Source organism: Chaetodon trifascialis, chromosome 9 (genome assembly GCF_039877785.1).
Source record: "Chaetodon trifascialis isolate fChaTrf1 chromosome 9, fChaTrf1.hap1, whole genome shotgun sequence".
NCBI lineage: Eukaryota > Metazoa > Chordata > Actinopteri > Chaetodontiformes > Chaetodontidae > Chaetodon > Chaetodon trifascialis.
This window is the reverse complement of record NC_092064.1, coordinates 21337935-21362344: the sequence shown is the minus strand read 5'-3', so window position 1 is coordinate 21362344 and position 24410 is coordinate 21337935. Positions and strand designations below refer to the sequence as shown.

Genomic DNA, 24410 nt, shown 5'->3' with positions numbered 1-24410 from the left:
CCCGCTCCAATATTTCTTCATTGCATGGCTGTGCATCAATTCAGACTCATATATTAATGTCAGAAAATATCACACACTCATAAAACTAATATATGTGTTAGACTTGGGACAACGTTTCTCATGAAACTTGTAGATTAGACTCCGTTGAGAGTGGATCACTTATTAAAAACAAACAAAATAAGACTGGGCAGACCTAGTTCAGCTGGACTGCAGATCGAGCCTGAGGGGAACATGTTAGAGAATGAAACCTTTGTCCCAAGCCATTCTGTCCATAAATGGACCTTCTTAGCAGATTGGTGGTCTCTGAAAGACCTTTACACCCTTCTGAAGGTCAGATGCAGGGCTTCATCTTTAGGGTGTTGGGGGGGGTTTCTGTGCCCAGATGGAAACAGATGGTGTGGCATAAAACGAGGCTTGGAAAATGGCTCAAATCTACACGTCAGTGCAGTTCATTTCACATAATGTGGCTTTTGTCAGCCCCAAAGTACTTGAACAAACTCATGTCTTCTGCTTACTTCTGCAAAAAAAATAGATGAACTTAGGCAGCTTTTCAGCATCCGCACTGGAGCTGAAACAATTTTCAGCAACTATTTTACAATCGAAATCATCGCAGTCATTTATCAAACACAAATACCGGATATTGTCTGGTTGCACCTTCTCAAATGTGATGCTTTGCTGCTTTTCATTGTCATATATATTAAGAGCAGAATGTCTTTGGGAGACTGAAGACATCATCTTGGGATCTGGAAAAACTTAATGGCCATCCAGCGGTTAATTGACTGATCAAGAAAAGAATCATCAGGTTTATGAATAATAAAAATAATTGTTAGTTGCAACACAGCGAATTAAGATTTTGACTTGATAGTGGCTTCAGATAAAAAGTTAAGGAATCACCAAAATAATAAAGGCTCATAAATGTTTGTACCATGAAATCCTGGCAATCCAGCCAGAAGCTGTTGAGACTTGCTCAAAACTAGAGATGCACAATAATGTCGCTTTAATTATGCACCTGCGGCACAAGTGGAAGCGGAAGTTTTTTTTAAGTTTTCTGAAGCGTCCAAAATGGATTTCAAGCAAGGAGGAGCCAAATCGCATTCCTTCAGCAGGAGTTGCCCTTCCTCAGAGCCGTCAACCCAATCATTACGATGAATTTGTGATACACAAAGACAAAGAGGCACCGGTGGAAAAAAACCTGTCAGCAGTAGTTCTCGTATTTTGCCCAGTGAACATGTTCATTTGGGAAAGTGTTGTCCTTTATCGCTGCAGTGTAGGCGTAATATGCTCATTCCACTACAGGAGGGACTACATGTTCTGGACATTTAGGTGGGAAAAATGTGTGCATGAATCGACATTCAGGCAAAAGGAGGAAACTATTAGCATATTGGATATCTGCAAATATCCAGTATCGTCTATCCCTACCACCGACTCACAAATGTGAACCTCACAGAGGCACGAGCCCAAAAGTCAAGTGGCCACCAGCGTCTGTGGGGTTTGTCAGCTGGGGACCATGAATGTGCAAAATTTCAAAGCAATCCATCCAACAGATCAGACCGACGTTGCCGTCAAAACAGTTATGCTGCTAGCGTGGCTAAAAGTTTGAAGCCCACCCGTAAAATTGAAAGGTTAAGTTTTGGAGAAATACTGCTGTCAACCTCCTTTGACGGCAACCTACAAAACAAAAACATACAGCTCGACTTGTCGAGCATGTTTCCTCATTATATACTTCAGAAATGGAGAGTCATTCAGCTATGGACGTTTTTTGCCCACAAGCTCTCGACAGTCCGGTAAAAAATCCTAGCCAATGCCCTCAGTTTTATGCTATAAAGACACTGACAGGCAATTACAGTAGGCAGGAAACGGCAAAATTATAGAGCACACAATGTTGACATTTGGAACGATGCCTCCGCGGCTCAGCCTGCAACAAAAAGAGAAGCAGTGTGAAAGGGATGTTGTGCAAGTGTGCTGTCAGTTATCCATCAGTGACATGATTGCACCCCTTCCCTCGAGAGCGACAGGCGGAGATAGTGAGGATTCAGTGTGTTTAAAAAAAAATTCTTCTTCAAGCTAGCTGGTCTGGAACACTTCCTCAGCATGAATTGATACTGTAACAGAATTCAAATACAGTCATACGCTTGTCAGCGTTAGTAAGTATGAGCCAAGGGTGTGGGCAGAGCGGAAGTGTTGACAGGACAGCAGCCTATGGAGCTCATATATTACCAAATAGCTACAAGGATGCTTTGGGGACCGCGGTGATGGACTGGGCGTTCTTACGAAACCTTCCCTCACCTTTCCATGCAACGGCAGTCCCTCTATTTCTCTTGACAAAGTAGTGACAGCTTGAGCTTATTAAATCACAGATGTCTTCTCATTTCAGACACTTTATTTTTGCTAATCAATATGCAGCACTTGCTAAATTATTAACAGAAAAGGCAAGGACGAGAAGAAGAATGTCACGGAAGGTTAGGTTTTCTTTGATTTCTCGCTTCTTAGGCAAGCGCCGTTCCCTATAAGAATCTTGCCTTTCCTCAAGTATTATTGATCTAGTTGAAGTGGTTCTGTCTGCCCTCCTCACCGCTGATCTGCTTCTGAAGCGAGGCTATTTGCCATCAAGTCTTTGTGGACATGCGCCTTGGGATCTCCATTCACCGCACAATCCTCATTTTCAGCACTTAATAAGTTCGGGCCTCCGTTTTCTTGTTGATGTTGCAGCTGAAAGACGTGCGCACACGCTCAGATGCGCACGCACACACACAAATGGGAGGGCGTGAGGTAGCAAAACAGGGATATAGAGACTAGTGTGGGGAGGTAGCTGATTTCCCTGGTGAGCTTCTATCTGAGCTGTCGTCACCTGTCTCTTCTCGGGGATGGAGGCGCCTTAATCAGGAGCTTGAAAGTGTCTCCTGTGGTGCTGCCTCCTGTATCTGTCACTCGCCTGTCTATTACATGATTTGCCATCGCCAGACTATTCACAAATTTTTTTTTGTGTCCAGCATGAGAACTCGCGTCAAGCCTGGCGTGAGAAGTTATTTTGGGTAAAGACGCAGATTTAGTGCGTTGGAATGAAACGTTATTTAACCTGATCTTGTGGAGACCTCGAGCTCTGACAGCTTGAAAAATATTCTTAACATCGTTTCATCAGCTTTATGCTTCACGACTTCCACTAATTTTATGAAAATCGCTTATAAACATGAATCTTAAGCGATGACATGTTTCAGAAGTCAGTGCTTTCGTTTGAAGTCTCAGCAATGGGTTTTCATACGCTCTGTATCTGTGATCGGTGTTGACAGCAGTTTTTACACCGCACTATTCCTCCCACATCCCGAATAAGTCGACTCATGTGTCTGTTAATGGAGTTTTATTATAGTCTGTTCTTCATCTCTCTCCAAAATATGCAGTGAATGATAAAATGCAGTAAATGAATGGCCTTGTGGCAAACAAAAAAGATATATATGTATATATATTTGTCCATCTGTTATTCCCCATTGGTGTAATCACTTCTTTTTATATTTTTGTTTGAGTAGGGTCAGAAGAAAAGAAAAAAGTAAGCAGTTATGACTTTATTTGCACAAAACTAGCAAGGACAGTAAGAAAGTGAAGCAATGAGGCACAGCAAACACCATGTAGCCTGCTAGACTGGACTGTAGCTATAAAGAAGTGATGATTTTTTTGTATGCATGGTGTGTGCGCGGGTGTTTGTCAACGTGAAGTCACACTGTTCACCTACTTTTGTTGCGAAGGATTACCTTATCTCAGTAAGCAGCAGGAGCTTTGTCTTCTGTAACTCAACATGTGCGATTAGTTCTCATTGTGTAACAGTGTAATCTGCACAGATAAAGCCTTTTCCTTAATACAGCCCCTTTTAAAGTTCTCAGAGGGGCTGAACACAGCTTTATTTGAATATTCAAAAATGCCTATTTGAATTTGAAATGTAAGGAGTCTATTATACAGGAATTGCGATAACCTCTCCAGCACTGCAGTGCTTGCAGTGTAACCTGAATATGACTGAGTCTTGTTATTTAACGATTGAAGATTCAGCAGTTTGAGTCTCAACACTGGGAAAACATATGTGCACTTGGTTTCCAACTGGAGTCTGACATTTGGATGTTTCCTCGACCATTAGAGTATTGTGGCACCAACAGACCCAGGTGTGCCACATAATCTAGATCCTGACAGATTGTTTTTGGCATCCACGATAACTCCAAAACTGAACTGTAGCTGGATATTATCAGATTTGACATATATGCAAAACATGTCCCCATGTCTTGCACAGAGAGCTCATTAACTGCCTCCTCTTAATAGATTCACAATGTCTCCATTTTCCTTTTTTCGCCCAGCATGTGCAATAATTTCTGCCTGGACCAGAAATGCATGTCTAGCTGAAGCCCGTTCAAGCATGAGAGTCGGTTTCATTAGATTTACATCAGAAAGACAAAACAAGGGAGTGTGGGATGGATACATTGGCGTGCTGTGTTCGCACCAGCAATCTGCATTACCATTTCAGGTGGATCGGACTGATGTACACCCGGCTGCTAAAATCTGGATGTGAGCAACACTCTGTGAAATGCAGGCACACGTTTACACTCCAGAAATCTGCCCATTTGCTGCATGAAGACAATCAAATAGAACTTCATCGAAGCTCGAGAAGAGAACTGCGTGCAGAAAAGGTGCAAATACCTGAAGCTGGGTAATACACCAGGTGCCATTTTGGCCGAGCAAAGTCACCTATTGAGATCGATCAATGCATGACTCGATTCGAAATAAGCTTTTGATCCTTTTAATTCACTTTATAATGTGAGGAACAGATTTTAGGTGCAGCAGATCGCTCATGATCAATGCAGGGAGTAGTTTTAATTGTGCTGCAGCCTACAGGGCTTGTCCCTGTGTTTAGTAAAGAATTCCTGGTACAACTATCAGCAGCTGAAATGTGTTGAGATTCGTTTTGTCCCGTGCTGTCACTATTAAATGTCGCCAAGCCTTATTTAAATGCAGGGATCGTATCTATGTGGGTGCAGGGCTGTGGTATCAGTGTTTCTCAAATAGTTTTTATTGGGTGGTTTACACTGCTTTGATGATGGCGTATGCAGCTCCTGCATCACAGATTCAAGCACTGATTGTCATCATCATAGATATATCTCATACCTTTTTAAAGCCCTTTTCTTCTCCTCTGTGTACATTGTGTTTCCTGTTTCTGTATTCCTGATGTTTTTGCATCCATCAGTCTAGCTAATTTATACACATCATTGTCAATTAGGAAAGCTAATTTCCTAAGCATCCAGTGCAATTGTGGCTATTAAAGGAATAGTTTGAAATGTTGGGAAGTACATCTGGTTGCTTTTTTGTTGAGCCGCAGATGAGAAGATCGATACCACACGTGCCAAAATGTTCGATAAATATGTAGCTACAGCCAAGAGATCGTTAGCGTAGCTTAGCACAAAGACTGCAGTCGGGGAAGCAGCTAGCCTTGTTGTGGTAACCTTGTTGTTTTTACACTTCATTTTAGTACAAATTGAACAAAGGAAGTGTAACATGTGTGAGCTTGAAAGGTGTTTGCAGGTGAATTTCGTCACCTTTGGACTGAGCCAGGCTAGCTGTTCCCCCTCCATTTCCATCCTTTAAGCGAGACTAAGCTAACGGGCTGCCAGCTGTAGCTTCATATTTAACAAACACACAACTCGCATTGATCCTCTCCTCTTTTCCCAAATGTCCCACTCTTCCTTTAAAGTGAAACTCATGGCCGCAGGGCAGGGCACTCATATCAGTAGTAGCAATGGCAGGAAACCGCTCAAAAAGAGAGTACAGCATGAGGCAGAACATGACCATGTTTGAATTATATTACTCAATGTCTGTTGTTTGTCATCAGCTTGCTGTAGCGGCTGCACTGACAGGTTTTACTGGTTCGTTCAGTGTCAGACTCGATGTTGTCCCAGAGCTGACAGGTTCATAAAGATGAGTGACAAGAGTCAGAGCCTGACTACGTTCAGCTGGATGTCAGGATGGCAGTTACGGCAGACTTTGTTGACTTGGGGAAAACTGATATTATCCTCTATATTTAGTAAAGTAATACATTAAAAGTACATAACCATTATATGAACTTGTTTAATTGTCTCGATGTGAAAAAAGACACTTGACAAAAGGGAGTTTATCATAGAGCCGAGAACATAAAACAGACATTTGTGCACTTATAGACTCATCCTGACATCACAAGCAACTGAGCAAATATGCCTTCAGGGTTCCTGTTATTACTCTGTCCTAATGCACACAATGGTATCGATAGTAAAAGTATGTACTTTCATTCAAATGGAATTCAAATCAGTATCATGCAGTATCAAGCAAATGAAGCAACCGCCCCTTCCTCACGCAACTCTGAGGAAGCCTTTAAAAGTCTGATCAAGTGAGAATAAAACTTTCAGGGCAGAAACGGCGCTGCAGTTTGCAGCTGTTTTTGTTTTTTTGCTTTTTGTGCATAAATATAATCAGACAATTTCAGGGTCGAATGCACACAGAATATTTGAGCATCTTCATTGTTTTGCACTTTTCCTGTAAATACACGACCACTGTTTGTCACTGATTCAACAGATAGAGAGTGTTTGGCCACTGCTTTGTTCTCTTACACTTTACTGAACTGCTGATGAGCTGTTTTGGAGTTTCGCTGTCAGATTTCCGCACACCCACTCGTGCGTTTACCTTCGCCTGAACTCAGAGAGGCCTGAAATGTGAATCTGAATACCAAAAAACAGAGCAACACCTCATTTTCAGTCGGGCCATGGCAGCCTCTTCTTCCCCTGCAGCCCTCTGGCTCTAACCCCTCATCGCAGCCCATTGAGACACTTCTGTTGGCACCCTCCTCCCATCCCCCTCTCAAGCACTTTGTCTCCATGGCGATGTTTTCAATGAAATTTAGGGCAGGAAATGTTTTTTCACTGAGGGAGCTGTAAAATTAGCAGAACTCTATAGAAACTGCTGTTCTTAGCGTATGTAGGCGAGCACTAAGTGCTATTGATAGATATCAGTCAAATATGTGCAGGAAGGAGCGACTTTGATGCACTCAGAATAATAACAGATTTCAATTTTCAGTCAAAAAATCTCATGCTGTGTTGAAACTGACCAGATTTAGTCCATCTGAAATGTGGTTGAAAAATGTGGCCTTGCTTTTGTCTTTGGCAGTGAGCGGTTTGGAGACTGTTACGGGCCTGTATGGGGAAACGCTCGAGATCCCGTGCAACATTGGAGCCATAAAAGCAGAAGACATTATCATGACCAAATGGAAATATGTAAGTTGCAGCAGAGGTCAATAGATTCAAAATGGTGAAATTTGTCTGACACCCACTTATCATGTCTGAACCACGCCCAGTCTGAGTGCATAGGCTGTCCATTAGAGCATGCATCTGTCCCTCCATATGACACTGCATAAACAGAGGGTGTGGAGCAAAAACATTGTGTGCTTTTATTTGAACTGGAAGCCAATGCCACGTGTGACAGATGTGTGCACTCTGCTCTGCTCTCCAGGACAAAGGAGAGGGGCTTTCTGGAGACCTGCTGGTCAAGCAGAAAAACCAGAATGTCTCAATCAGCGCCACTGATGAATACAAGGGCCGCGTGAGCATGGCTGCAAACTCCAGCCTGCTGCTTTCTGCAGCCAAGCTGAGTGACCAGCGGACTTTCACCTGCATGGTGGTGGCTGCTGCTGACATCACAGAATACCCAGTTAATGTGGTGATCTACAGTAAGTACAAGCTGGCACGAGTGCAAAATGACTTCCCTTTTATGCATTAGATTTGTTAGTTCAATGACCGCCATGTTCAACATGCTGCACACGAATCACCTACAAGAGCACGCCACTCATTAGCATGTTTTTTTATGCATCATAGAGAAACCCACGAACCCGGAGATTTCTGACAAAGCGGAGGAGCTTGAGATCGGCAAACTTACAAAGGTGGGTTTTTGTTAATGACAAACATTGCTTATACCTACATTATTTTAGGCAGTTAACCATCAAGGGAACTCCCTACTTGAGCTGTGGTATCTTCAGGCATAGCAGAGACTACGTTACTACAGTAATGAGTTCTTTCAAGTGATTCTCATGAATTAGTAAAGAGCAGATTCTGCCCCCACCCCTCTACCACCCCCCAACTGCAATTAAAATACCCAAAGGATCTGAGGGGCTTTAGAAATGCTTTGGGCATTTAATGGTCCACTGCATAGAAAACTACTCAGTCTTCAAATGCCAGCGAGGTGCCAAAAAAGCTAATTTGCTCAGATGTTTGGTCATTTAAAAAAGATGCAGATTTATTCTAAATATGAGAAATGGTGATTTTTGCCCTCGAATGGAGGTTTTTGCTATTTTTCTCAAGGTTTGATTTTGTTCCACAGCTGGGAACATGTGTTGCAGAAGCTGCCAATCCAGCTGCAAATATCACATGGTTAAAGAACAATAAACCTCTGGTGGCTGATGGGAGAGGTATGTATTCGTCCTCCTGTTTTATCCTGTGATTAAATGCTAACAGTGGAGTCTAATATAAATATTACATTCACAGATGTTTTTATTCTCTCTGAGTGGGACCGTTACTTTAAATTATTCTTCAGTGATGAAGTGTGCTGCACTCGCCAGCAGTGTGAAAGTGGTCATTTTTTTCCTTGTTAGAGTTTTCTGAGTTGTTTGTTTTCTGTCCAGGGATTTCCATCCAGGCCTCAGTGCAGGTAGACCCTGTTACTGGCCTTTCGACCACATCATCCGTGCTGGAGTACTCGGCCGGGAAGGAAGACACGGACGCCCAGTTCAGCTGCAGCACTCAGCACGCAACGGGTGCAGAGCTGGTCTCCTCTCCGGTGATCTTTACCATCACCTGTAAGTCGCCGAACCCCACTAACAGCCGTCTGCACACGAGCTGTTATCAGAGTACCTTCTGCACCAAATGAAAGCCTGAAATGGTGATGGATGGTGGCTTTTTCATCACCACCACAGATTATGAAAAGTTAATACTCTGTCCTACATACCCGATTGTTTCATTGTTGTTATTTTGTCAGCAGGTTGTTTCAAAATCCTGCTCTCGGACTTCTAAAATATTAAATGTGAAGTTGGGTCACCCACCCACAAGGAATTCTTAAAGGAATAGATAGACATTTGGAGAAATGCATTTTTTTGCTTTCTTGCCAGGAGTTAGATGAGAAGATTGGTACCACCTTTATGTCTCTATGACGCTACATAGAGCAGGTTAGCTTAGCTTAGCATAAAGACTGGAAACAGCTGGCCAGCCAAGTTTTTGTGGTGTTTTAATGGCTGAGCTTTAGAGGATGTGCTGTTTTTTGTTTTTTTAACCGTTACACAGAGCCAGGATAATTGTTTTCCCACGTTTCCAGTCCTTGTGCTGAGCTGAGCTGACCGTCTGCTGCAGCAGCTTCATATTTAACAGAGAGATATGAGAGTATTGATCCTCTCATCTAACTCTAAATTGAGCCCCAAGTGTATGAGAGTATTAAGCAGAATGTCGAACTATGTAAGTAAAGACTTTCCTCAGTCACTTGAGTATGTCCACGTATGAAGACAACAAAAACCTGGCGCGTGTATCTCATCCAGATGCAGGATTTCTATAAACTGTGGAGTCTTGAAAAAGAAAAAACGGGCAGTCATGCAGACTTAAAGGAAGCAGGTTCTGTGTGAATGTAAAGTGAAGTTAGAAAGCAAAACTGCAGCAGTCCACTTCTGGCTGTTCGTACGAGGCTGATGTGTTTGAGAACATCCTTACTGCTATCTGTGCTTTTCCCCACGAGCCTTAGAAATGTTTTTCACTTTAAAAATTGTTTTAAAAGTATTGACAGAAGTGAAACAGTGCTTCAGTTCTGAGCTTCAATTATTTAAGTGGGTAAGTTTCTATTGACTGTTGTGTAATGATGCCAAATCTTATTTAATGTGATATGACATGGATTTAAAAATGTGGTCAAGGGTAGCCCAAGTCTGACCATTTTAATTGAAGTTTTTTCAACAGTGTCTTGCCGGGCTTGTCAGGACTGCATCAGCAGCAGCTCCTGACCCTCAGCTGTAGCTGGTGGAGACAGAACACCGCCGGTTATTTTTCTGTATTAACAATTCTTTTGCTTCCACCTCATAAAGAAACATTTATGGCATCTTTAATGGTGACAGAAAAGTGAGGTGTGGATCCTGTAACCCTGCACTGGGATTTATACCAAACAGCATGAAATATTAAAGTTACCTGCACAATGTGGCCTTTAAAGTAGAACTTATCAGTGCTGGAACACTTTCTCAGAAGAAATGTGGAGAGTTTGGCTCAGATGGAGCAGAATCACTGAGCTTTAAAAGGATTGTTTGGTCGAGTGCCTGAGAATATGACTGCAATTCAACCAATCTCCTCAGCTGCATTTCGAAGTTGGTCATAACCAATACTGCGGCACAAAGTTACTGCTCTCTGTAGCGTAGTCACACAGTCGGTCTTTTGCAGTCCCTGCAGTGAGCTGTTGGTGGCACACGCTCCACTTAATACTGATTTTCTGCCTCCTGTTTTCTGCACAGACTCCACAGAGAACATGGTCCTTCAGGTCATTGCTCAGGAGCCTCTAGTAGAAGGAGACAATGTGACTCTGAAGTGTGTGGCCGACGGTAACCCAGCTCCTACCAGCTTTAACTTTCACCTTAAGGTACACGCACTCATCAACACCTCACCAAGCGCTCAGAAAATCCGTCCATTCATGCTTATTGCTCCTTTCCATGTAAAAACATGTTTTTCTTCAGTAAGGAATCGTGAACTAATCACCTGCCGTTGTTTGTATGTCTTTGAAGGGCGAGTTGGTGAAAGTTGAAAACGCAGACACTTACACCATCACAAATGTCTCACGTGACACCACTGGGGAATACAGATGCTCCCTCATTGACAACGCAACAATGCAAGCATCTAAGGACATCACAGTGAAATGTAAGAGACCAAAACATGTTGTGTTTCTGGGACAATAGAGATTACTGCAATTTAGCCACACACTGGTGCCATTGTCATTGTGATTTCTTTTTTTTCTGTCTGTAATCGTATTTGTTGCTATGAAAGTGAAAAGTGTTTTCTAGAGAAAAGAAAGTCCTAATGTCTCTCTTTGCCAGCCCACCTGTCTTGCTGTGCTTTGTAGAGAAAAATGTTGTGTCAACCGTACTGCCTCTAATAAGCTTCCTCTGCAGGGCTGTGAGCCAAGTGCAGGGTTGTATGGTTAACAACAGGAATGTTTCGACCCTTGTCAGGCCTCTGACCATCTTTCACCATCCTCGCCTCTCTTTTTAGACCTAGACATCAATTTAAGCCCCTCTGGAAAAATAGTCAAGAAGGCAGGTGAGACCTTGGATCTGACTCTCCAGATTGATGCTTCCGGAGACTCAAAGGTCTCATGGACAAAGGTAAAAGGACTCTTTTATACAACAAAACAGAAATCAATCAAGAGTGCGCTTGTAATTCACAGTGCTAATTTTCTTTCCGTTTAATTCAGGATAATGTTAAACTGGACAAAGAGCCCAAGTTTACCAAGGTGACTTACTCAGACTCTGGCCGCTATGAGTGTGGTGTGACGATGGGAGTCCTCAGCCGAAAAGCTTCTTTTGAGCTGGTTGTCGAAGGTAAGGGCTTAAAGGAAGCTTGGAGACCTTGGGAAATACAGAAATTCACTTAACTGTTCAGAGTTAGATGAGGAGATCAATGCAGCTTTCATGTCCGTGCAGCAAATGTAAAGATGCAGCCAGTTAGCTCACCATAAAGGCTGGGAACAGGGGGAAACAGCTAGACTGACTCTGTCCAAATACCTGCTTAAAAGCTAAGCTCACAGAGATGATGGTCTGCAGACTTTGTTCTCTGTTTCTTTATGCTAAGCTAAAATAACTAGCTGCTGGTTGTAGCTCCTTATTTCCCTGACAGACATGAGAGTTGTACGGATCTTCTCTTGTCCCTGCAAGACAGTGAATGAGGGTATTTCTCAAAATGTCAAGCCATTCCTTTAAAGACTTCCTGCAGTTGCTTTGGGCGTGTTCTTGTGTGTAATGCAGACATGACAAAAATCATTTTCTCATTCAGATGTATCTGAAGAGTTACGTCCTGTTGCAGGTGCCCCAGTTATCAAACAGCTGACTAAACAGCGCAGTGAAGACGGCACACATAAAGTCTTGATTTGTGAGGCCGAAGGTTCTCCAAAGCCAGCTGTTTCCTGGAGCATCAATGGCACCTCGGTATGCACGCTCACACTCTCTGCATTAGCCCTCATCATCATTACATGACATTCTTCCACCAATAATTGTTACAATTTCTGAAGGTCATATCTCCCAATTTATTTAACACAACTGCACATACATTTATTCATCCAGATTGGAGATTTTATTTTTTCATGTACACTCAGCTCCTTCTGGGCCAGCACACAGAAAATTCCTCACATTCCTCCGGGCTTAAAGAAATCCAGAAATGAAACATGCTGTGTTGACAGTAACCATAAGTGATTATTGTCTCATAGGAATTAAACGCAAGACCTTTATATTTACATAATTTGGCTTTATGTTGTATTTAGATTTAGGAAAAGGATGAAAGCTCAAATGCGTGAATTTACAACCACTGCAAAGTTTAATCAGTGAGCCCTTTTGAAGAAGTGTGGATAGCTGAAAATTGTCTGAATGGTTGGATGTATCACACATCGTTTAGGCTTCGCAAGATCTTGTCAGACTCTCTATACACATACATTCAAGGCTTTGCAGATTCATCGATGACAAAACTGGATTTTGCAGTAGATATAGAGGTACATGAGATTTTAACCAGTTTTGGGAGATGACGTGTTGGGGTGCTGTGAATGAGCACCAGCATGCAAACACTGTGGTGATTAAATGCAAATGCATGTTAGATGTACACTGACACTGTAAAAAGTCAATTCCACTATTCCCCACTTTTGCAAATGGCCATTGTTTACAAGCACAAAGTTAGAGTCCCTAATATTTCACTCCTAGTGGATTGGGTGACACGTGTGGTTACTGTGGTAACAGTCAGTGTGGTTTAATAATACAGCAAACACTCCTCGAGCTGCTGCTTTGTCAGAAACAGGACAGAAGAGCGCTTGGTGTATCTGTTTACAGAGCAGCCAAACAAACTCGGTTGTTTCGATAAAGAAGTCGAGCAATTTTCGAGTAAAGACAGATTTACACGCTGCATCGTGTCCCTGAGGATTCCTTGGAGGGCTGACAACAAGTCACTTTGACACAAAAATATGGGAAAGTAAGGTCCATAATCAGATAATGAGTAACCAGAATTCCCCCTGTTTTTTCCGGGACATTGAAATCTTCCAGGAATGCGTGGACCGGCACGTGTCACTTTGATTGATTGAAAATGAAATGTAGGTCAAGCTGATACGAGCGAATAATTCAGCAACACTGTACAGGATGTTATTTTATTTGTTGTTGTTTTGCAGAAATAGATATTTGAATGGTTCAAACCGAAGTGGTTTTTTTAGAGGGACTAATCAGAGTCATTTTTGGTCAGTTTTGACAGCCTTAAATTCCTCATGTGTAGACGGGCAGTTTCAATCCAGCAATGAAAACTCCTATAGAGAGGGACATTTAATGAATATAAACACATCGAAGGACTATTTCTTAAAACATGCCAACCGTAGGTAGTATAAAAATATGGGATTTGTTTTCCTGCAGATTCTATTTTTAAAACTGAAATCTGGATATTTTGACTTGTTGACTGTGGAAAGTTGTCTCGGTCGTAGAAGCCTTTGCTTCCTGCTTCAATCAGCTGCAAAAGCTGGAAAATGTGCCACCACGTGAAGGCTGGCACTGCTGGGCTTCTGCTTAACTACAACCACAGAATTTATTGTCAGTGTCATGTTGGACAGCTGCAATCCACCAAGATGGATATCAGCTTTAACTAGTAACCGCATATCTTCGTTATTCTTCAGGTCCTCCTCCAGACCACCTAGAAACCCTCGTAGTCATGAAAGAGGCACATCGTTCAGATTGCTTTAATGCTTCTGTCCTTTTTCCCTTTAAAACATGGCTTCTTGTACTGACAAATCAATACGAGTTGTCATAGAAATTCATGTTCTGACGATGGTCTTCTTCTGTAAGATGGCAGCAGGTTTTGTCCCTGCAGGGACATCTTCAGGCAACAGCATCTACATGTTGTCTCAAAGTAGCCAAGACATGTTGTAGAGGAAGTCTTTGTGCAGCAGGTGAGTGGAAGACCAATTCTGGCTTCATTTGGAACCACAGCAGGATTCACTTTGTGATTCCATTTGGTGCTGTTTAGGTTCATGAAACAACCTGAAAATGCTCTTTTTCCTTCCCTGAACACTCCAAACAAACCACTGAGACGCTCATATGGTTGTTTAAATATAATGGCACTGTCTTCTTCCAAACAAACCTCTGAGTAACAGAGATGTAAAGGTGTGACTAAACACAGGCAGTCTGTTTAAGCCTCCTCCCTTTGGACTCTGAGAGGGAAGCAAAACAATCCAAGGTTTGTCAGAGTCTTGGTCCTTAGACAGTTCATGCTTTGCTTTTGCCACTCACCCTGTACAGCAGAGCGGGTGAATACTCCCTGTTATGTGCATAGCAGTCTGCACTGTTCAGATTTTCCACAGCTGTCACATTTTTGAACTTATCTAGTCCAAACATTTCCTGGCAGTTGAGTAAATTTCCTCATTTTCTCGGAGGCTCAAATGCCGTATTTTGCACCCGACCATCATGAAGACAGCATGTTTCCTTGAACGGACCTTTTTCCCTCCTTTGTCTCTGTGCTGTACCTGCGTGCACACTGATAGCAGAGCCACTCAGTGAAGCAGTTTGAATTACATATGAACCTTTCACTCAGTTTCTAACCTCAAAAATAACCTCAACACCTGAGCCTGTGTGCAATAATTAATCAGCTGCAAAAGTGCACAGAACACTTTCATCAAAGGACAATGCGTTTTAGAGATAACACGTTTTTCTGCATTTCAGTCAAAGTTTATTTTTTCTCCTCTCATCTCATCCTTTAAAGCCTATTCAGGGAGAATAATGTAAGGCTTGAATACAGGCTCAGTAATGGTTATTTACAAAATTGCCATATCCCCTTGTATATGTAGAGGATGTGAAAAGGGTGTTGGCAGTTTGTCTTTGTGTCTGAGGTTCTCCTCTGAGACTCAAGTGTCTATATCCCACAGGCACACACAGTGTCTTTGTCATGGAAAGGCTGAGTCACAGATCAATTCAACACCCCCCCCTAGTGGTACAAAAGACGCACTTCTTAAATGTCGTGGCAGGTTTCTAAAACCAGCAGGGTAAAGTCAGATATGCAAACATTTGTGTGTTTTTTTTTCTCTCGTTGTTCAGCTCGATGAGAGTCCCTTCGTCAACGGAAAGATAACACACAAGATCATAGTTGTGCCCACTGCAAACCTGACTGTCTCTTGTACGGTGTCCAATGAGTTTGGCACGGACACCCGAGCTATAAATGTATCATCCTGTAAGTACAAAGTGGTAATGTAGCCCTCCCGTCTCTCTCCGCTTCCTGTTTTTCCTCAAGCTTAACTCAGTAATCTGCCTTTGTGGATGTTTTCCTACTCCGCTCACTAACTCTTTCTGTCTGCATGTTGACTACATAATGTTGAGATGCTTAAATAAAGCTGATATCATTTAGGAGGTATGCAGGTAAAAGCACCTAATGTAGGATGTTTAGTGTTTTATCTGTTAAAAAAAAAACATTATTTGTCCCACACATGAACATTTCTTATATATAATTTGTATATTCAACCAATCCATTCACTTTAATCCAAAATCTTAGTCCGTTCTAGGCTAATATAAACAGTAAAAGATGAGAAGAAAACATGAGAAGCAAAAATAAATGCTGCTTTTGAAATATTAACAGATTTATTTTTCTTTATATTGGTGGTTGTTTACCTTTTGATGATCTAACCTTTAACTATGGCCACATCACTGTCAAACTGTACCTGATGCATGCATTTAGCACTTTGTACGCACTGTTGTCCAAAAGCGTGCAGTGTTAACATCTTTCTTTGCTCTCTTGCTTCCTCATTCCTGCGTGTTTGAGACAGCATTTCACCTCTGTTTTCCCCCTCGCTCAGTGTGTGTATGTTGGGATGCTGGATCTAATCTGTTCCCTCTTTGAACTACATGCATGCAAAAGTAGAATAGAAGTAGATTAGTACTTTTTCTGGACATCAAACTTGTTTTTTTCTTCCTTTTGGTTGGACGTTAATTTTATTTTATATCTGATTTCAGTAATTGAGGATGTGAGAAAGCATATATCAGGTAAGTTGTAGCAGTCTTCTTGTTTGTAAGAAACGGTGGGAGGGGGAAGACTGTGGGGGAATCAAATGTTGCTTACTGAAAGAAGGCTCTCAATCGAGCATTTACCTTTATCGTCACCTCGAACTTGACAACTGGAAAATCAATCTCTGGACGGTGTGTTTCCATTAATAAAACACAGATATGAAGGAATAAGAGGAATGGAACCACCAGCATCCTGACAAAATGTCAACATTGTCCATAATCCCATTGGCTGATGAAACGAGTCATAAACTTAAAATCTCTCATTAACATTTAATTCAGTGAGTCATAACCATGTACAGTGCGGATGTGTCCACTCATCAACGCATTTATTGCACATAATGACTTTTCTTTCCTTTATTCGTATGCGTTCAGGCTGGAGCTGCATACTCAAACATGTCTCCCAGGTCGCTGATGTTTGTGTTTGTTTATCTTTGTTTCAGACGATAGCGACCAAACCAAGATGGTGGTCGGGGTTGTAGTCGGTCTCCTCGTTGCCACCGTGGTTATAGGCCTGGCGTACTGGGTCTACATGAAGAAATCCAAGTAAGGAGTCAACGTTAACCTTTCTTCAAATATTGTCATATGATAATGATTCTAATCTTAATAAAATTCACATATTCGCTTTGGCCCAGGGGCCGTGCCGTGTGGCCCAGTGAGCTTTTTTTTTGTCAATGCCTTTTTCACCTTTAATAATTTTAAAACAATTGCACAGCTTTTATTTATTTCCATTTTCAATCATGTTTTTAGAACAAATCCCGCTTTGGTATTTGATTAATATGCAGACTGTTTATGTCAACTTCATTTTCTGTGGAGTGTGCAGAGTGAGGAGCACTCCTCTGTCTGAACAGTGGCAGCATGGCAGTAGATATTCTGTGTGTAAATTACTTTTTGGTGTTTTGATTAAAAACATAACTTACTGTAGTAATATGAATCATATAAACCTAAGTAATTCACAGAAAACTAGATTTGAAAACCGCAAGGAAAGGAACAGTTTAACATTTGGGCAAATATGCTTATTAGATGTCTTTCTGATGAGATGAGATGATTTATGCCGCTGTGTGTGTGTGTGTGTGTGTGTGTGTGTGTGTGTGTGTGTGTGTGTGTGTGTGTGTGTGTGTGTGTGTGTGTGTGTGTGTGTGTGCGTGCATGTGTTGAATATAAAGCTGGAAAATATGAAGACTTGAAACACTAAGTTGTGATTTTATAAGGATTCCCTGATCCTGGTATTGCCACCACCAGCCAGACCAGCTGTGTGCCCCTTCAGTTTTTATGCTAAGCTAAGCTAATCGACTGCTGGCTCCGGCTTTGTATTTGACAGCCACATATGGGAGTGGTATTGATCTTCTCATCTACCTTTTGGCTCTTACTTTAAGTGAATTGACAAAGAATCAGTTCTCCTCAGTGGATGTGGGGCTTTTAAGACGGAGTGGGGTCTGTGGCGCCGGGGCAGTGACCTTTCCTGGCTTGGTAGTCAACCTTGCCTTTGCCAAATTAAGGGGATTTGCTCCTGATTGATCACGAACACACAAATGACTAACAGATGTACAGAGTAGCAGCACTGGGATACATGCAGCGAGTAGATGTCAATCTGCACATGTGATATTTCATAGACATGAAGCACGTTATGTGACAATGTTTTCTTCTAAACAGACAAGGAAGCTGGAAGACTGGTGAAAAGGAGAACGGCTCGTCTGAGGAGGAGAAAAAACTGGAGGAGAAGGTGGAGGAGAACAGCCAGAAAGCTGAGGTGTAAACAAAGAGCGACCATCCTATGGGAATGTGAAAGGTATAAAAAACAAAAACCATCTCATGCCTAAATGAGGACTAACAAAGTCCTTCTCTTTTTAATAATGTGGTTTTCGTTCAATCTTTTCTTTCCAGTGAGAACATGGAACTTTTGCACATTTCTCTTCACCTCTGTCTTCGGGAAAAAAAAAAGAATCAAGTGTACATTGGGATGAAGACGGTTTGGATTTGGTTTCAGGGAGAATTTTACTAAAAAGCATATCCAAACACCCCCCTCGAGCTCCTCAAACCTTCACCCCTCCATTCCTTAAAAAGAAAAAGAAAAAAAAAAAAGAATGGATACTGTATGTGACATACATAACCTGTCTGCACTACTGATACATGTGTAAACTTGTCTACTATTAGGATTCATGTTTGTTAGAATGGAATTTGGGAAACTGAGAAGATCTTTTTGGTTTTGTTAGTTGATGCAAGTAAAATTACTATTAGACCAGTTGCCTTTGCTGTAAGGATGTGTAGGCCTGCATTAGTCTGTGTTTTGACTCTCGGGCCCTTGGGGACATAACTGGGGGACCTCATCGCCATCGCTTCATCGTTTCAAGTCATCACAGTCAAAACAACCTCTGCCTTCAACATCAGTGCGCTGAATTTGTTTATTTGTGCATTTGCTAAGAAAGAAAGATGTTGATTTGGAGATGAACTTCCTGAAAGGGCTAAGGGTATATTCTGATACTCGGCATTAGTTAGAGATGGTCATATGATTTCCACGTTGCATTGCAGGAAGTAGATGATGTGCCACAGAGTTCTTTGGTGTAACATGATTTTGTTTTGTTCTTTGATTGTGTGTACCTCTTTGCAAAGTTATCAGGAAAGAAAATAACAGAAACTCAGTTCATTTTGCCTCTTTTTTTAACGTACCGTGCATTTAACATAACCACCGTATAACACAAGCGGGTAGATTATTGACAGAATGTAGAGCATAACTCGACTCCTTTTCCTGGCTGCACAGATTGCTTTGCAGAAGGCCTTTCGTTTGTTTTTATGCTTTTCTCAAGAAAAAGTCCTTGAGTCTGTGGTAGTGAAATAATTGTTTTCAGTTAATCTCTCAAAACCATAAGAGAGATTTTAATTTGCGCTCCATCAGTGTTGAGGTACGATTGTTTATTGTGTAGCTATGGCTTCATTTTGTAATGGGGCACACAGAAAGGACTTGCAGCCGTTATGATATGAATGCCTTCTTTTGAAAATCTACCTGTGATGCTTCAGTTTGTGATGTGCTCTAGGGTTCATGTTTTCATGTCAGATTTGTGTAGAATACGACGAAAAACACGCAGCTGTACATGCCACAATTTTGGTCCTTCAAGAGCATTTGCTAAAATTTGAAAATGTATCGAGACCAGGATGTCATTGTGAAGTGTGTGGTATTAATTTTCTTTTTTGCTATTTATATTGTACAAGACAAAATGACCTGGTAGGCAAATTCAATAATTGTTACATAATTCATGAGTTGGATTTAAATCATTGACGAATTGCTTGCAGACAGAAAAATGTAATTAAGTTCTGAGTCATCAGTAGGTTGCTCAGTGTCTGGTTGGATATACTGTAGATTCAGCATGTGATAATCTCAGACCTCCACGCTGCTGTTTGTTGCCTACCTTGTTTAAAAACCATCAAATTGGAAGAATGACCAAAGAAAGTGAACATTGCCATGCAAGTATTGTAAATATCCAATGTTTGTTTTTGTACTTTTGTTTAAAATAAAGTGTACATTTGGAAAAGTTATGTCCTCTGAATATTAATTATGTTGTCACAGTCTTCATGTTTTCCATCTGATCGTCTTTTGAAATAAAGAGCACAGTTCAGAAAAGTTTTCACTTGTATACACAGAGAACGACGGCACGGTGGCCTTGAGTGACGGAGGTTGTACAGTAATTTTATTAGGCTAGAATATGGTAGAGAAGAGACGATAACAGAGCAGAAAAAGGGTTTCAAATAGGGAGCAAATGTTATTTCCATATATAAAATAACTAATGTGTTATGTATGAGAACATTTATGAGAATCAAACTTTTAATGAAAATGTTTCAGCAGAATGTTGCAGCAGAATATAAAACAAAAGTTTTAGAGAATGTGATCTCCTACATTTTTCATTCGCCTGTGGATGAAACTTTTAATTTTTTGCCAACCAGAGAGCAACATATAACGCGAGTTACATCAAATTATAATTTCCATTCACAAAACTGATCAGGTTTTTGAATTGGATCAAAGGAAGGTTCACCTCTGTAACTGAAAAGAAGAAAAATAATATCAAAACTGATGCTGGATCGTTACTACAGCATATGTTTGAGGCTAAAGTATCATGATGTCATCTTCTAATAGAAATCATTAAACCAAAGAGGAACCCTGAAGCTTAACACTTTATAAAACTACTACCAGTGTCAACACAAACACCTGAGAAACAAACACATGGATTAATATTTATGAGATTTTCACAAATAAGCACAATTACCCAAGTATTTAAGCACTGTTTTTAGCTGCTTCCATTTCCTGCCACCCTATACTCATACGCTACATTTCAGAGGGAAATATTTTTACTGCACTGCTTTCATTTCACAGTTACTGGTTATTTACACACAGCTCTGGTCAAGAATTCACATTCAAAATACATCTTGAGCATATTAAAAAATTGTGCATTCAAAGAGGAAATTAAGTTGTTCAAATTATCTCCACCTCAAAAAGATGCAACAGCACAGCAATAATCCAAGGCTGTTTTTACCCTACTTGTACTTACTGTCAGCTTATGAATGCTTTGTTTTAACACTGTGTTACTGCTGCTTTTACACAGGAATTGCAATACTTCCTCCACCACTGCTGTTAATTTAGATTATAGCATGGCAAAACAATATCTTTGCAGCCTATTTTAACTCAGTGCTGGTGTCTCTGCAGGGGCTGTAACATTTTGTCATTGTGGACAGCATCATGGACACACCAGTGAATAGCCCACTGACTGAGGCGGAAAAGGCCTGAGAGCACATTCATTCAGAAAAGACAGGACTGCTTGGTGGGATTGATTTTGCATTTTGAGCCACAAAGGCCTACAAGGACGTAGCCAACGCTATTCAGGCCTGAACGCTTGACTTATATAATATAACTGATGGAGACATAAATGTACTTCTTAACACGCTATTTTTCCAATAACAACATGAAATGCAAGGTCACTTACAGATCAGTGTAGCAGGTTCACTCCTGTGAGCCTGTGCAGTGAAAGCCACGCTGTCACTGCATTAATCAATACCTTTAGCTTCGACTCAGCAGGTTAGTTGCTATGTCACGATACCCGATCTCCAAATAAAGTGTACACTAACAAAATTAGACATCATGGACGTCATCACAGATGGTCTACATAACACCAACCAAAATAAGCTTCTGCTGCCATCCTGTGGTCAAACAGTATTCTCCGACAGGCAGTGTTGGAGTCTGTGAGGATAAATCTGATGAAAGATTAGATTTGAAAACATTAAACTTTGACAAAAAACAGGCACATTTGTGGTATTTGCTGAGCAGCGCTGTAAGTCATCGGTGTGCAAAATGAATGGGGGAATTGTGCATGACACATTCCTACAGAAAGGTGATTCACAGCACGAGAACCGGCTGGAACATCAACACATTTACACAGAGAACATGAAAAAGATCCAATATATGCATTAAAAAGATGCAGTTGCTCATTTCCTACATGCCATCTGGATTCTTATATAAAAAGTTGAGAGGGTTCATGGTGACGTCTTTCTCTCCTCTCTCGTTCATATGAGTGAAACAGGTTAAATGATTTCAAACATTTGGAGCTTTTCTTTATACCTGTTCAGTCGACTATAGAACCTCATAAGAATCTGGTTTATGTTCCAATGGTCACAATGCATCTTTCTCTATATTTGGAGATAATTCCTTCCCTATTATGACGGTAGTTCAACATCACTAAATATAACTTGAGTTAACTAAAGGAGTAAAGACTTAATGAAAAGACTTCAATTAAACCTCTAATGTGGCCAAGCTGGTTTATCTTCACAGCAGTGTTGCCTGTCAGAGGAGACACTATTAGACTAATTAGTGAAGCCCAACAGGTACCACCAGCCAGACAAGTACAGTACAGGACTTCTTCACTTGACATAAGCGACTGACTCAATCGTTTTCATGACATCAGCATTCAAAGCCTTTTTCAAATGTGCAGTACAAAGTGCAGTGGTGAAAATTTCAGTGGGCTTAAACATGCAACGTGACCACAAAGGGAGAAGTCTATAACCCTTCCTCTCCAGATCAGATTTGGGGTTTTGGGAGTAGTTCTCTTCAAACATCATCTTCTACATGCTTCCATTGCTTTGTCTGTTTTCACCCCTATGATGTCACCACAGTATGGCCTTTCTGTGATCTCTACCAGCTTTTATGAGCACAATAACTGTGTGCACATAGCCTCAATAATGAGAGCTAACATAGGTTGTTGAAATGATTGAACTTAAAGTCCAGGATTTCATAATCCAGAAATAAAATGTATACATATATATGGTTGTAGACTATGATCTACACCTGGTTTAATTTCATTTAAGATAAGATAAGATAAGACTTTACTGATCCCGTAAAGGAGAAGTGGAAAACTCAACAAGTAGAACAAATAGACAGAGGAGTTACCCTGTGTTACGCATACTAGTATGTATATTCTGAATTAATCAGTTATCCACTTTATTGATCTTTTACCCTAATTTTAACAACAAAATCCCCTCCATCATGTGCTGATTCTCTGACATCGTAATCACCCTTTAACACAAAATGTATGGAAACATTATAACCCACCGTCACTATGACGTTTCCCAGGAAAGGAAGGAAATATCATTCAGAGACATGCAAACATTTATTTTGTTTCAGTGGGCTTTAGGTGCAGTTTGTGTATGTTGGGGTGACTGCTGGGGTTTGTGTGTCCTGGTGTCATTCTGCATGTGTTGCAAACTGTTGTCATGGCCTCCAAGTAACAATGCGGTCAATCATTCACTGACAGCACTCACTCAAAGACACTGCAAACAGCTTGTGATTTGCTTGTAATTTGTTGAGCTTTTGGTTTTGTTTTGCTGTTGTTAAATGTCAGGTACTGTTGAAAAATCCCTCCTAAAATGTTGAAGAATTCGTAAAGAAATCATCACTCTGGGATGAGGTTTTCCTTTCAGCTAATGTCTTGGCTCAGAAGCAACTATGATGAACTTGATGACTCCTTTTCAAAAGTAAACGGCATCACTGCAGTGGCACCTCACTTGTAAATCTGTGGAATAACACTGTGGGGTATAGAAATGATTTGACTTTTTTAACAACTTTTTTGCAACTTGGCCAAGAAATTAGTTCAAAGAATGTGGTTGGACCCTGTTTAAATGTTGAAATACAGTCATGGAAAAGGCCATTGAAAAGATGCTTGTTATATGTAAGACAGACATCTGAAAATTTAACTTTAGCCAAAAGTCCTTTCACCTTCAAATCATCCAAACCAGGCTTAGTGGGATGTGCTGCTTGTTGTCTGGTACAACAGTGTTGGGAAAACAGGGGGATGACGGATAAAAAAGAAGTGAAAATCAAAGGAAGGAAATAACAAAATACAGAGCAACATAGGAAGTAAATAAGAGGTAATAAAGAAGTAACGAAGGGAGGGAGGTGGGAAAGATGGCATGGTTCTCAAATTGAAACGTGTCCTAAAATCAACTTATTTTTACGAACATGTCCACAAACCATGACTACATCCTCCACAATCCTTATGATTTTGAAAAGGCCAACATATTCTGCTCTGAAACAGAATTTCAGAAGAGGACTGGTGTACCTCCATGTTTGTTTTGCGTAACTTTACAGTGTAGATGTACATATATGTACTGCAGTATACCTTCAGAGTCCCACCCCAGTCTCTGCTCTGGTATAACTACTAACTTTGTGGTATGGTGGAAAGTAAGTAAGTATATTTAGAACTTAACTACAATTTTGAAGTACTTGTAATTCACTCAAGTATTTCCATTTTCTATTATAATTCATTTACACTACATTATTGTACTTTTTACTCCACTGTAGTTATTCAATAACTTTAGCCACTACATGGCAGAATCAATGAATAATACAACAAATCAATAAATAAATTGATATTATATATTAGCTATTATAGGATAAGATATCATTGATCCCCAGGGAAAGTTTGCATGCTGTCCAGCAGTATATGAAGAAATCAAAATGAGCTCCACCTTTATGAGCTGAAACATGAGTATAATTTAATGCTAGTAAGATTGTGAAATTCTGAATGCAGGACTTGTAACAGAGTAAACGATCTGAGTACTTCTTCCACCCCTGGTTGTGGCA

The 24410-nt window shown here is 40.8% G+C and overlaps 1 protein-coding gene across 2 annotated transcripts in view; it reads left to right on the top strand.

Moving 5' to 3' along the window:
* The window catches only part of LOC139336728 (CD166 antigen homolog A-like), a 37738-nt gene extending 17918 nt beyond the window's left edge, over window positions 1–19820 (top strand). Inside the window, exons 2-16 of one of the 2 annotated variants that reach the window (XM_070970924.1) lie at window positions 7165–7271; window positions 7507–7723; window positions 7869–7933; window positions 8371–8458; window positions 8672–8845; window positions 10526–10650; window positions 10793–10925; window positions 11277–11389; window positions 11479–11605; window positions 12087–12208; window positions 15335–15467; window positions 16244–16273; window positions 16735–16837; window positions 17945–18080; window positions 18176–19820. In XM_070970924.1, coding sequence (XP_070827025.1) covers window positions 7165–7271; window positions 7507–7723; window positions 7869–7933; window positions 8371–8458; window positions 8672–8845; window positions 10526–10650; window positions 10793–10925; window positions 11277–11389; window positions 11479–11605; window positions 12087–12208; window positions 15335–15467; window positions 16244–16273; window positions 16735–16837; window positions 17945–18047 — 1640 coding nt within the window. In that variant the 3' untranslated portion in view covers window positions 18048–18080; window positions 18176–19820. The remainder of the gene's footprint in view (window positions 1–7164; window positions 7272–7506; window positions 7724–7868; window positions 7934–8370; window positions 8459–8671; window positions 8846–10525; window positions 10651–10792; window positions 10926–11276; window positions 11390–11478; window positions 11606–12086; window positions 12209–15334; window positions 15468–16243; window positions 16274–16734; window positions 16838–17944; window positions 18081–18175) is intronic. The other variant, XM_070970925.1, reaches the window with a different exon arrangement.
* Window positions 19821–24410: the final 4590 nt, after the last annotated feature.